At 40.1% G+C, this 14,621-nt stretch overlaps 1 protein-coding gene across 6 annotated transcripts in view; it reads left to right on the top strand.

The window, feature by feature from the left end:
* AKAP6 (A-kinase anchoring protein 6) overlaps positions 1-14,621 on the top strand; it is a 563,915-nt gene that overhangs the window by 470,202 nt on the left and 79,092 nt on the right. For all 6 annotated transcript variants that reach the window (XR_006727664.2, XR_012507556.1, XR_012507555.1 and 3 more), the window contains one exon: positions 9,469-12,887. Coding sequence is in view for 3 of the 6 variants with exons in the window: in XM_010962996.3 (XP_010961298.1) it covers positions 9,469-12,846 (3,378 nt within the window). In the remaining 3 variants the exon portion in view is untranslated. The remainder of the gene's footprint in view (positions 1-9,468; positions 12,888-14,621) is intronic.

Raw genomic sequence — 14,621 nt, 5'->3', positions numbered from 1 at the left:
GGTTTTTACAACTTTAGTGAGCTTATTATTTTTTTTTTTTATATTTCCTTTTTTGATTTCAGTTCTACACAATACTGAAGAGGTCAGATAAAGAAATTCCTTTTATTTAAAAATCTCTTCCCAAGTTTTTTTAAAATTCATTTTTTATCAATCCTATATTTAGGTACTTGAAATTCTGGGGAAAATTTCTGGAAAATAGAATGGTGATTAAAAAGAGAAAAATAAACTGATTTTCCTATTCAATCTGTTCTTAATATGATAAAAATTTCAATGTTTGCATATAAAGCAATATTAAGATAAAATACTTTATTTTTCAGTGGAAGTATATTATTTTTCTAGTTCCTTCTAGTGAAAAATTCAGAGTTGTGTTGGAAAGTAACTTTTCCCTGCAGTGGATGCTTATCAAATACAAATAATGATGTATACAATAATTAATTTGCATAAAAAATAGCTTGATGCAAGGCATTCATCTGTTACCATCTAGCTTTAATACTACCAACACTGAGGTTACTACACTTAAGAGTTATTTAGAAATTTTGACATTATCTAAATTTCTTTACTTTATTGGCAAAAACATGTTGCCTCTTAGTCAAAATAGCACTCATGAGGGGCAGACCCGCCTGAGATACTGAGGTTATAGAAGGGGTGAAAAGAAGCACTTATGTTTTGTGTCTCCTTCTTTCTTCTATGGAATTCCTTCTTACAGCCTCACAATCACTCTGCTTATAGAATCTTAAAGCTCTTGGCAACTTATTTTTCACACATAAAATGAAACTTAAAAGTATTAAATACAAATTGATTTTTCTTTTTGAAAGTCATAAATAGATACAGAATCAGGATGGGCCTGTGTCTAGAGTTGAGAGAAAAGGCGTTAGAACAGTGGAAGAGTTTTCTATATATTCTGTGGCCTCCATGGCTTCTCCACTTCCTCCCTCCTTCGAGGACTGGCACTAGAAGACAAGAAGGGTAGTGGTTAGCCATTTTTTTTTTAACAATACTATCAAATGTTTATTAAGCACTTGTTTGCGTATCTCTCTGATAAACGTTTGACAGACATGACCTCATTAGCTCTTTACATTAGTCCTACAAGGTAGCGAGCATGACCATCCCCAGTTCATAGTTGAGAGCTAAGGCCCAGAGAGGGGAAGCCACTTGCCTGAGGTCACACAGCAAGAAAAGGGTGAAACTGGCAATCTTATCTTCATGGCATGTGGTCCCCTAAATCTTTTGCTGACATATTTAACATACAAGTTGAGGGCTTTCTGTATTCCAGGCACTGGTCTAATTGCTGGCTGGTGATTCAGAGGTGAGCAAAGTTGAATAGTTGAATCTGGCTTCTTCTGCAGCGAGTGTCTTGCCCTAGCTGCAGTCCCCAGGAGAGCAGACTCTGCTGAAGAAGGGCTTAGGGACCATCCCTCAAGCAGAGGAAATATTAGGACCAGGCTCCCAATTTCAACAGCAGTTTTACTGTGGAATCTGGATTCCTTCAGGCTACTCTTCTAGCACATCCTGTGCTCATTTCCTCACCCAACAGCCTCTAGGACCAGCTCCCTCTAAGGCTACAAATGACTTTCTTCTTGCTAATTCAATGGCTTTCTCTCTCCTCCCATGCTTCTTATCTTCTCTGCTTCTGTAACACTCCTTTTTTTTTAAACATTTTTTTTGTATTGAGTTATAGTCATTTTACAATGTTGTGTCAAATTCCAGTGTAGAGCACAATTTTTCAGTTATACATGAACATATGTACATTCATTGTCACATTCTCTTTCGCTGTGAGCCACCACAAGATCCTGTATATATTTCCCTGTGCTACACTGTACAATCTTGTTTATCTGTTCTATTTATTTTGAAATCCCAGTCTGTCCCTTCCCACCCACCGTCCGCCTGGTAACCACAAGTTTGTGTTCTACGTCTGTGAGTCTGTTTCTGTTTTGTATTTATGTTTTTTGTTTTGGGGGTTTTTTTTAGATTCCGCATATGAGCAATCTCATATGGTATTTTTCTTTCTCTTTCTGGCTTACTTCACTTAGAATGACATTCTTAACCAGCCACTCCTTTAAAAGTCTTCTCTCAGGTCCCAGGATTTTATACCCGTCCTACTTGGATTTTCTTCTGTGTTTCTTTTGCTAGTTGCTCATCCTTCCTCTTAATGTACCCACAAAACTATCCCATCTGCCTTTGCTTCTTACTGTTCCCTCTTCCCGCAATGTCCTCATCCCCCAACACCTTCTCTGAATGCCTTTCTCCTCGGTGTAGCCTCTATACCCTTCACAACAATAGACAGTCAGGCCTCATGTGGCTAAACCTATGGCAGGGGAGTCTGTAGGGCTTAAAGAAGTAAGATAGGATTTGTTACCAAACTCAGGTTCGGCTGCTTGCTGCTCAAAAGCCAATAATCAAAAGGCAAGTGTCAGTAGAAGGGAAAGGTACTTTATTCAGGAAAGACGGCAATCTGGGGAGAAAGTGGGCTCATGTGTGGAGAGCAGCTCTGAAGATTCTGCTCAGCCATGACAATTTCTAAAGGGCAAATGGGGAAACAATCTCAATTAATCATTATGGTCAGATTCTTTGTCATTTCTCCATTATGTGCAGACCTACTGACTTCTCCTGATCGTCCTTTGAATGCTGTCTTGCTCACGTGGTCCACCTGCAGATTTGCTACGGGGAAGCTAGTGGTAGAGAGTCAGTCATTCTTTAACCAATTCATTCTTCATTCTTATTCCTTTTAATCCAGGAAAGGAATCAACAGGTTAGGCAAGGCATTGTGTACATTCAGTAGAGTAGAAGTCAGGAGTTAGGTTAAATGTGACCTCATGATCTCATTTTTATGATCAAGGTCTGAGGAAAACAGAGATGAACTTAACAGAAAAGGGGCAAAAGAGCTCTTTACAAACTGTGGGACAGACTGTCATTTACCAGTCTGCTGAGGTGGATTTTATGAGGATGCTTAGCATCAAGGTGATCAAAGGAGGAGAAAATTTCAGAAAAAAATGGAGGCAACCTCTGTGGAGGAATCAAGTCAAATAAGGGCAAGGGAGAATCAGTTGGATTGGGCTCTGAGAAGGTCACTGGTGACCCTGCCAGAGGGTTCAGCAAATAAGGGCTCTGTTAATCACATTCCCTCTCTCTCCTCAAGAGACTTTTACATCAAAATGACAAGTTGAACTACAGAAGTACTATACACAGGATGTTCTTTTCTTTGTCATTTCTGGTAATGATGAACATGCATGCAGAGCAAAGAAGCCTGTAATAAAAAAAATACCTTTATTGATAATATATGCACAGTGATATAAATGAATTTAGAAATACATGTTGTAGTAATTTTATAAGCAAGTTTCTCAGTAGAGCCATGATGTCCTGTTATGTTTCGTGGTGTTACAGACTCGGAAACTCAACAGGACTAACTCTTATTTGCTTGTGGGTTTTTTTAGGTTTTGGGGCTCTTTTTTTTTTTCTGTTTAATTGAAGAGAAGTTAACATAAAATTAATCATTTAAAGTGAGCTATTTGGTGACATTTCATACATTCACAGTGTTGCATCACCATCACTTCTATCTAATTCCAAAACATTTTTATCACCCCAAAAGGAAACCCACACCTGTTAAGCAATTGCTCTCCATTCTCCCCTCCCCTAACTCCCTGGCAACCAGCAGTTTTCATTCATCTCTATGGATTTACCTAGTCTGGATATTTTATATGGATGGAATGATGCAGTATATGACTTTTTGTGTCTGGCTTCTTTCACTGAGCATAATGTTTTCGAGGCTACTAAGTTAGTACTTTTATAACTGAGCAGTACCACCAGCCAGGGAGTCAGAAATTCTCCAGGTGGTTTTATTGTGGCAAAGTTTCACCTCAGGACCTTTCCCCAGATTTCTTCCACATTTCATGAGACCACAGGCAAGTCTTTCTTTCTTCAGTTCGCTCAGTAAATATTTTTTTGAGAACCTACTCCCTGCCAGGCACGGTTGTAGGTGCCAGGGCTCTAGTGGAGACAGGACAGACGAGCCCCTGTCCTCATGGAGTTTATATCTGGCAGGAAAAGCCCTGACTCCCAATATTGGACTCTCTTTTGTTCCTGGTTCCTGTTAGGAACTACGGCAATTTTTGCTGTTATAAAACTTACTTTAAAACAACATCTAATGGATTTTTCATTTTCAATCCTTTCAGAAATATCTGGGGAGCCAAGACTAGGAAATATGTCCATGTCAGTACTCATTTTCATGAGATTTGTGAGATTACTTTGGGTTTTACTTGTCTGTTTTGAGTTTCTGATCAGCTTTGTTATTGAAAAAGAGCATTCACTAGAACAGTTTTTGATCATTAGTGTGAGATAGACTTTCAGAGCGGTTTCTGAGCTGAGACAAGTTACTTTAACATCATTGTCAATCTGATAGATAGTGAGCCAGATTTGATTGCTCTAATGTGTCAGTTGTGATAGAATTTCACAGACAATGGACCTGCCTTTAAAAAAAAAAAGATTATTTTCAGGAAATAGAAAGTCCTTGAGCTCTATCTAGGCTTTGCTGAGGGCTGGGAAGGCGTCTTTTCTCTTCTAGTTATTCCTGCGGGATAAGCCCAGTCGGGACAGGCAAAGACAAACCCACACCCCATTTACAGGGCAGTGGGGGTGAGGGCCCTAACTGATGTTTATTTCATTGGATTCCATGCATGTGGCTGTACTAAAGAGAGTAGTCAACCGACCACCAGTCTTATTGCAAACACTGTTAAGGTTATTTAACAGGCAGCTGCCCTATCTTCCTCTCTCTTCAGCACAGGCAAAAGTGCTGATCGCTGCAGTCCCTGTACCCCTACTCTGTGCCAGGCTCTCCCCATAGGCCTTCCCATACATTTTATCATATAGAGCTCCCAACAGCCTCTAAGGCAGACACAATGTTTGTCTCTGATTATCTTGAATATATAAATGGTGGGACTGAGGCACATCGATGTTAAATAACTTGCCCAGGATCATACCACTAACATGTGAGGGTGGGGGGAGTCCAGGATTCAAACCCAGATCTGCTTGTGTTTCTGTCCCAAATCCCCAAATCTTGATAAACAATGGACATTTTTTGCTTTTTATCCCATTTTGTTTTTTATCTGTATTTTTTCTTGCTAACTCTGAATCTGTTCTCTGCCCAGCAAGAGGCAGAGTACTACAAACTCTGAATTCTCGTAAAAGCTATCTTTCCATTTTTCTGAGGACTAGCTGTTTCTTATGGTTGTTGATGTTGTTTTTTAAAAATTGCTACCCAAGTCTAATTTAGGCAAATAATTCTACAGCTAATTATCAGGGACTTTGGGTTTTGCATTTAGAGAGGGGTGCTAGGGAAAATAGTGCATCAAAAAAGCAGAGTGAATATGTAGAGTGGAATTTCCCCTCGTTGAAATTGATTCCCCCACCCTGATCAATCTGTTTTTCTCTCCCTCCTGTCCATCGTTCCCTCAGACTTCCCCGTGTTCCATCTACTTTTTTGCCCTAGGGTAGTATGCATATCTTTATTGTTATAGTTAGTGCTCTTTTTTGTTTCTGTTATTTTTATTTATTTGTATGTTTTTGTTGGCACCTACTTGTCCACAAATCTCTTCTCCCAGGGCTTTTCAAGTGGTGTTGCTCAATAAACTCCTGTATCTAGAATAAAAAAGGGACACAAATTATAGGACCTCCTAATGGTTTCCGTCGCTCTGAGCACTGACTGGACCATTCAGTTCATCCTAGTCATCCTACTTTAGTTTTTAAAAAGTTGCAACTTTTTAAAGGAAATTAAAGGAATCTAGAGGCAGCTATATCAGATCTCTGTTGGGTTGCTGTTTTATAGAACGTCAGGTTCTGTTATCTCCACTCTTTAGCTAATGGTGTTTTTCATCTCTTATAAAACCTACCATTTAACCTAAAATTTTAAGAAAATCCCAGAAATGCGATTCTGGGAGACTTAGCTCAATGAAAGCTATCCAAGTACAGATGGAAGTGAATGTGGACATGTATTACTTGCTGCAGTTGGAATCTTGGTCCTTTCATCATCATTATTTGTCTAGCCACTGTTAGTTAGTTTCTCTGTATATATTGCACTAATATAAATAACCTGCCTCCAAGAACAAAAATAAAATAACACCAATTAATTCCACTTGTTTCTTGAGCAGACCTGTAAAGATGTGTGTGTGTGTGTGTGTGTGTGTGTGTGTGTGTGTGTGTGTATTGTGATTATTTATATAGAGTCCTTGGTTTAGGCCAAAATTTGGCACCAGTGAAGCAAGTTTGAAACTGAAAGATCCTTCCGCTAGTAAATTTAATCCAGAATTATCTCTGGAACGGCAGACTCTATTGGGCCCTCATGTGCTACTCACCATCCTTTTGGTTTTGGTCAAATATTCTTAGATTTGTTTTCCTAAATCCATGTTTGATTTATCACTTTTTCAAAAATAGGAACATTTGTGACTTTTTAAAAAGTACAAGACAGGTCCTCTAGAAAAACAACAACAAAAAGAATAATTAATTAGCACGAGGATTATTGGCTATATTGGGCTACCATCAAAGAGAGCATTCGACCAAATAACTTTCCTACCAATTACATCACTCTAAATATATATCTTTTTTTTTTTTTTCAAAGACAACCTTTTAGCTATATAAATATTCCAATGTCCTTCCTCTTGGAAACTTTCCCTACTTTTTTGGCCTCAGGGTATGTTTTATGTTTGAGATAAAATCTTGAAGAAGTGGAGATTTTATTGAAAATATTGACAGAATGTAACTCACATCAGAAAGGAGTGAATGAGGGCAGAGTGATAGCACTTCTTTAATAGATAAAATGGGAAATCTAAAGTGAGTGATTTTCTGATGGATCTTGTCACAGATTCCCTGGAGTTGACATAAATATTTTTCTTTTTTTTTTTAGAAATTAAAATAAGTTTAAGAGATTTAGAGGAAGACAGAATTAAGAAGCATTACACACAAAAGTTTAATCTTTTCCTACGAAAACTTTTCACTCCAACCACTTTACTGAGGAAAGGATTTGTTCTTTTAGATGCTGCTGCAAGTTTTTTACTTTCTTAGGCTTGTATTTGTAAAGCTATAAAGGTGGCATTTGGTCAGAAAACAACTGTGTCCTGCAAGGCAAGTCCCAGTTACTGGCGTCACTCAGGCTAAGCTCCCGGCACACATCCAGATGGCACAGCTCCTGCATCCGGTGTGAGCACCCGGGTTTGGGACTCTCAGCAAAAAATCTGTGCTGCTAAATGTTAAAGTCAACCAGAGAGTCACAAAGACAGCTCCTTTGAAAGACTAGTTCAATTATTTATTAGCATTCTCAGAGTACAGTGCCAGCCAAGATCATATTTGAAATTAATATACTATTTGATGAGACTGATTGATTGTTTCTGCTGCTAAAGATTTGAACATTCATTAGCCATGCTAACTGGTCATTAGTACTTCCTTTATCAGCAAGCAAAGAATAAACAGAAATTCTAATAAAAATTCATCACAGTGAATGTACTCCAAACCTAAGTGAGTGTGGTGATTTCCAGGGTACAAGATTAACTGATGTAACATTGGCAGGGAAGACTTCTGTTATAAAATTTAAAAATATCCCTTAATTAATGTTTACTTTGTAACTGGACTCTTTTAAACTTAAGTAGGCTATGCAGATAATCTCTTACATATCCAGGATAATAAAGTGCTAATGGGTGTTTTATACTTAATGTGTTTGTGTGGTATCCTTCAACTCTTAGTTTCAGGAAGGACTGAGGGCTTCTTAGGAAAGTTCTGCTAATACGCTGCTGGAGAAGCTGTTTTCCCACTACTGAGGAATAAAAGCATTGTGGCCTGTTTTTCCACCAGGCTGTTAAAATAATTCTGAATTGTAATGCAAATATGCTGACCTGTTAACACTGTAGGACACCTCTCTTTACCTACTGTGTCATGAATCTCTTGTGATTTTAAGAGCAAATGGAAAGGAATGATGAGGAGAATGAAGTACGCAGGGAGAACCCTTTGTGAATGAACTCAAAGCCACTCTAGAGCGATTCTACATGCATTGAGAATTATAGCTATTTCATACTGACTGCCTCCTCAGCCCTTCCCAAGCATTAGCTCACTCAGTACTCAAAATTATCTCCAAAGATAGAAAGTGCTTGACCCCTTCAAAAAGTGATATGAAGAGACTAGTGCTCAGAAAGGTTAAGCAACTTGCCCAAGGCCACGCAGATGCTTAGCAGCCAAGTCAGCACTTCAGCCACGCTGCATAATTCCAGAGCCATGCTCACCCGCTCATCTGCCTGGCTACCCTGCGTAAGCATACGCTCAACTGCAAAGTTCTGTTTGAGTTTCTGTTTCCAGGTGTGCCCGTCAGGGCCTGCAGTACCTGTATCACCTCTCTTGGCTCCAGTTTGAATCTAGACAGCTGGCCAGCAAGTGAGGATGCTGGAGGAATATGAACAGAGTCCGGGAGCCCATTCAGCTTCTATGTCCCAACGTCCTAGAATGCATCAAGCTCTAGGGGAAAAACCAGGAAGTCCCGGGAAAGACCAGGGTCACAGCTGTGCAGGCAGAAAGCAGCATAAGAGAATCTGGGCTCCTTCATCCTTAGAGTCAGACAGTTTTCAGATCGTTGTTATTCTAGGGCTGGAGGTGGGTAGCAGGGGGAGGTTCCTGCTTGTAAGAAATCGGGGCAGGACTGGCAATAGTGAGACAAGTTAACAAGGATCAAAGCGCAATCTCTCTCATAGCAAGAGACTGGAGAAGAGAGGGACTGAAAGAACTGTAATTAAGAGGCTGCCCTGCAGCCCTGGGGCCCAAGACTCAAGGTCCAGGAAGGTGCAGGTGAAGAAACCAGTCAAATGTTGCTCATCTTGTGGTCTGTCTGGGAACAGGGCCAAATTCTGAAGAGGAGGAACCCTGAAAGGGAAGGCGGAGGGAAAAATAGACATTTGAGAGCCTCTGGCCTGTGAATGGCTTTACAAATAGCTACAACTCTCTTCCATTTTCCCAGGCAGAAGCTGCTTCAAGTGGAGAACCCGGGAAGAGAACCAAGAAGGGGTTCGCCATATATGGCTGCAGATAGCACTCCATCATGACTCCAGAGCTAAAAGAGTATCAGGATGAATGTACCTAAAAGATGTCTTAGGCTATACTCTTTTTACCTTTATTTGCCTGGCAGTTTTATCTTCAGGGTTAAAATTGCAGATGAATCAGTAGGAAATGGTTAATTCCATAAATAACAATTTGACTGTAATAATCTTACATTTTAATCTATGTTATTACCCTCAGTGACAAATTACTATTGATAGAAAAGCCTATTTCAATAATTTGGGATGTTATTCCAGAGAGACATAGAGCTGGTAATTATGCTGTCTTTCAAATTCATGCTTGGGGCAAATTTCTTTCCTGACTCTTCCAAGAGATTTTGAATGGATAAAAAGTTCATGCTTGTGTTCCCTAATTCTTTTTTTTTTTTTTTTCCCTTCTTCTACACAGGAGACTCTGAATGTGATTGATCCTGGCTTGATGGACCTAAACGGGACAAGTGAGGATGCCCTGGAATGGGATGAAACTGACATAAGCAACAAGTTAATTAGTTTGAATGAAGAATCAAATGACCTTGAGCAAGAATCCCAACCTGTCATGCCTTCCTTAAAGCTTGAAGAGGCAGGTAGTGAGGACCCTGGTTATGAAGAAGAGGCAAGCGACCAGGGGGCATCTCAGTGTACATCAAGTATTACTGCTCCCTCCAGCCCACACATCTACCAGGTGTACAGCCTCCACAATGTTGAACTCTATGAAGACAACCACATCCCGTTCCTGAAAAACAGTCCAAATTTCTCTGGCATGACACAGCCTAATGTTTTAACGAAGAGTCTCAGTAAAGACTCTTCATTTTCATCTACCAAATCTTTGCCGGATCTTCTAGGGGGTACCAGTTTGGTAAAGCCCTGCCCATGCCACGGAGGAGACATGGGCCAAAATTCAGGCAGTGAGAGTGGAATTGTCAGTGAAGGAGACACTGAAACCACCACAAACTCTGAAATGTGCTTGCTCAATGTGGTGGGTGAGTCCCCGAGTAACCCTGAAACTGAACATCTGGACCCACAAACAGGAGATGCAGTTAACATGTTAAAGCAGAAATTTAAAGATGAGGAGGAACGCATTAAGCTTCCCAAGAGCTCTCAGTTATCCATTTCAACAGTGGGTTGTGTAAATGGAAAAGTTGGAGATTTAAACAGTATTACCAGACATACCCCTGATTGTTTGGGAGAAGAATTACAAGGAAAACATGATGTGTTTACATTTTATGATTACTCTTACCTTCAAGGCTCAAAACTCAAATTACCAATGATAATGAAACAGTCACAAAGTGAAAAAGCACATGTGGAGGATCCCCTGCTCCATGGTTTTTATTTTGATAAAAAATCCTGCAAATCTAAACACCAGGCTACAGAGTTACAACCAGATGCCCCTTCCCATGAAAGGATTTTGGCAAGTGCGTCCCATGAAATGGATCGAAATTCATATAAAAGTGGTGATGCAGAGAAGACTTTCAGTGGCGTGCAGAGTGCCAGGCAGCTCTCCCTTTTACCTCATAGTTCGTCTGTTGAGTCCCTTTCTCCAGGGGGTGATTTATTTGGATTGGGCATCTTTAAAAACGGCAGTGACAGCCTCCAGAGAAGCACTTCTTTAGAAAGTTGGTTGACATCCTATAAAAGCAATGAAGATCTTTTTAGCTGTCACAGCTCTGGGGACATAAGCGTGAGCAGTGGCTCAGTTGGTGAACTGAGTAAAAGAACATTAGATCTCCTGAATCGTTTGGAGAATATCCAGAGCCCGTCGGAGCAGAAGATAAAGCGAAGTGTTTCCGATATCACTCTTCAAAGCAGTTCCCAAAAGATGGCCTTTACTGGCCAGCTGTCATTGGACATAGCATCTTCTATTAATGAAGACTCGCCAGCATCTCTCACAGAACTTAGCAGCAGTGATGAGCTCTCTCTTTGCTCAGAGGATATTGTGTTACACAAGAACAAGATCCCGGAATCGAATGCATCATTCAGGAAGCGCCTGACACGTTCGGTGGCCGATGAAAGTGATGTCAATGTCAGCATGATCGTTAATGTCTCCTGCACCTCCGCTTGCACTGATGATGAAGACGACAGTGACCTCCTCTCCAGCTCTACCCTCACCTTGACAGAAGAAGAGCTATGCATCAAAGATGAGGATGATGACTCCAGTATTGCAACAGATGATGAAATTTATGAAGAATGCAACTTGATGTCAGGGCTGGACTACATAAAGAATGAACTGCAGACCTGGATTAGACCAAAGTTTTCCTTGACAAGAGATAAGAGAAGATGTAATCTCAGTGATGAAATAAAAGGCAGTAAGGATGTAAGTAGTAGTGAGATGACCAACTCCTCTGATACCCTGAACATTGAAGCCCTTCTAAATGGCTCCATAAAACGTCTCTCTGAAAATAACGGAAATGGGAAGAATTTATCCCACACCCATGAGTTAGGGACAAAGGGTGAAAATAAGAAAAATATTTTCAAAGTGAATAAAGACCCTTATGCGGCAGACATGGAAAATGGCAATATTGAAAGTGCGCCAGAAAGGCAGAAGGACAAACTGAATGAGATTGCAAAGGAATGTGAAAATCTTGGTTCAACTGGGGAAAGGATTTCAGAGAGTGAGCATTGTAAGTGCAAAGCATTTATGGATAGCTCAGGTGATTCAAATATTGCTGGAAAGGAATTTGTTCCCCAGCCTGTTAGACATCTTCCAAAGAAATGTCAAGACCGCCACCATTTTGAAAATCAAAGTGCTGCTTCTACTCCCACTGAGAAGTCTTGCCCAGAACTGCCTTCAGAAGTTATCAATAGACAGGACTCTGATGTACTGAAATCTCCATCCAGCAATGCATCAGATATGGCTGGAAGATCTACTGGTTTCTGCCTAGCCCTTGAACAAAATGAAGCCGAGGAAAATGTTTCTATTAGTGACAGCATTTCTTGTTGCGACTGTGAGCCAGATGTTTTCCATCCGAAAGATGCCGAAGATTGTTCAGTACACGACTTTGTTAAGGAAATCATCGACATGGCTTCAACAGCCCTAAAATGTAAATCTCAACCTGAAAATGAGGCGGCTGCTCCCACTTCATTAACTCAAATCAAGGAGAAGGTGTTGGAACATTCTCACCGGCCCATCCAGCTGAGAAAAGGCGACTTTTATTCTTACTTATCTCTCTCGTCTCATGACAGCGATTGTGGGGAGGTCACCAATTACATCGAAGAGAAGAGCAACACTCCGTTGCCACCGGACATTACTGACTCTGGCTCAGAAGACAAGGAAGACCCCGAATGCTTCTTTGAGGCCTGTGTTGAGGAGGACCCTGCTGAAGACAAGCCCTTTTTCTCCAGTACTCCTCCAGATGACCCTGCACTTCCTAGAGGAGCTCCAGGGTCACGCCAAGCAGCGGCAGGTTCTTCCAACTTCAGTGATATTTCACTCTTAGCTAACGATGCAGACATGGTGGCTCGTTCAAGCCCTCCCCCTGCCAAAGAATGTGATGTTGGAAGAAAGGAAGTAGATAGTTTACCCCAAGCTTCTGACGTCTGTGGAGAAAGCTCAGAGTTAACTACTCCTTCAAGGCTGGGCAATGAAAAGGAGAGTTCAGGAAACCTGGGTGAGTCTGGAATGCCAGAAGAACACAATGCTGCTTCAGCCAAATCTAGAATTCCAGGACTCTCCTTGAAGGCAAAGCAGCCAAAAGACAAGGCTGCATTGCATCCCAACCCCCAAACTGTAACCTGTGAAGAAAATCTTCTAAACCTTCATGAAGAACGACATAGAAATATGCATAGGTAGAATGTAACCCTCTCCAAGCATGAAAATCATCTCATTGAAAGGTACGTATAGTCCTCATGTTTTAATATATATATATTTAATATATGTTAATGTGTATTATATATATATACTTAATATATGAGTTTTAGTTAACAGAGCTATGATTGGAGAAGAGACTAGTCAGGATAGTTGATCACGGCAGATATTTACCTGAATAAGACATTTAGATGGAGAAAAATACTCCCACCAATGCAAGTAACTGTGAAGCAAAGTGAGGAAAAAAGTCACATTCTAGTAACATCTTAATTACATCATTATGGCAAGAGGAATATAAAATTTGAGGAAGAATAATGTAGGGCCTGAAATTCTTCCATTGAGGGAGGGAAAAAGGTTCTCCAAATTGCAATTACACCCTCTGATCAAAATGCATGCACCGCGACAGTGCTGCCCACTTCAGTTTTCTGCTCACAGAGCTGCCCGCTCCCTTCAGTGCCTGGAGATGATCCGTGATTAGGTTAAAGGCTGAATCTCCTGATCTGGGCTTTCCTTTTACGCCTCTGTCTAATGTAACTATCATCACGTTTGCTTCCCTGGTGGAAGGCTGTGCTGTCACAGCCCCTAATCATGACCAAGTCTGAGGATTCAAACAGGAGGAGAAAGTTGATATTAGAGCAGAGGCTCTTATTTATCCACACAGAGACTGAGAACAGGCCCAGACAGCAAATGCAGAGAGAATACATGACAAGTTAATGGCATTTGGATAAAAACAGAATTTTTGAATTTTGCCTGAAGGTGACAGGCTGATTTCCATCCAGTTTTTTAAAGAAAGTCATTCTACAATTTGTTTTTAATAAGACAGCTATTGATTGATAATTCTGATATGACGTTTCAGCTCTAAAAGTGACACAAAAATTCTGTTATTTCCCATTTCTAAGCCCCAGTGATGAAATATTTCAAGTGTAAAGAAGAAAATTTTTGAGTTTTTGAATGTGGGAGTTGTAGTTCACCAAAGTATGAGGTGCCGAATGCCATCTCCACCCCCCACTCCAGAAGCTTAATGCAGTAACCTAAACTTGTGCTATAGGAAATGAATTACAGAAGCAATCTACCCTAATTTGTTAACTTATTCAAATAACAGTTATTATACTTAACTATGCTAAAGATTATCTTTTTTGTGGCAGATTGTTTATTTTTTGATGAGCCTAATTACTGATTTTCTAAAAGTAATTTACATTTATTACAAATACATCTTTTAAAATGTGACAGAGAAATGTTGTTCCCATAATGTATTATGAAAAAAGTTACTATTTAAAAACACATTATTTAATTTGAAAGATGAATGGCAAACATCATTATTTTTTTCCTGCAACACCTGTGCCCTAAGCTCATTAAAATGTGTGATTCTCTGTAGAGCTGCTTGAAATGGGGAGTGAGGGGGGAATCTATATCATATATACCCTAAAAATAAACTCAGTATGCAAAATTGAAGAAAAGCATCCTACTTACTAATATAGCTCACCTAATTTTCTATCTTTCAGACCCTATTTACAATTGGCTGCAAGTGAGAACAAAAGTAGGAGAGAGAGAAATGTATTTTCTGTGAAACATGTCCACCCTGTAATCATACTCTCTATCAGTATGCAGTAAAACTGGCCATTAAGGGAGAGTAGCTGCAATTCCATAAGCTGCTTCAAAACAAGTTCTATTAGAACCAATTGTACTGCTGGCTCTGCCAACCTCCACAGAAGGGCTGGAGAGCCTGGCTGATTTCTGTTTTCTGAAAGGGGATAAAGGCT

This window comes from Camelus bactrianus, chromosome 6, assembly GCF_048773025.1.
Source record: "Camelus bactrianus isolate YW-2024 breed Bactrian camel chromosome 6, ASM4877302v1, whole genome shotgun sequence".
Taxonomy (NCBI): domain Eukaryota; kingdom Metazoa; phylum Chordata; class Mammalia; order Artiodactyla; family Camelidae; genus Camelus; species Camelus bactrianus.
This window is presented reverse-complemented; position numbering and strand designations above follow the sequence as displayed.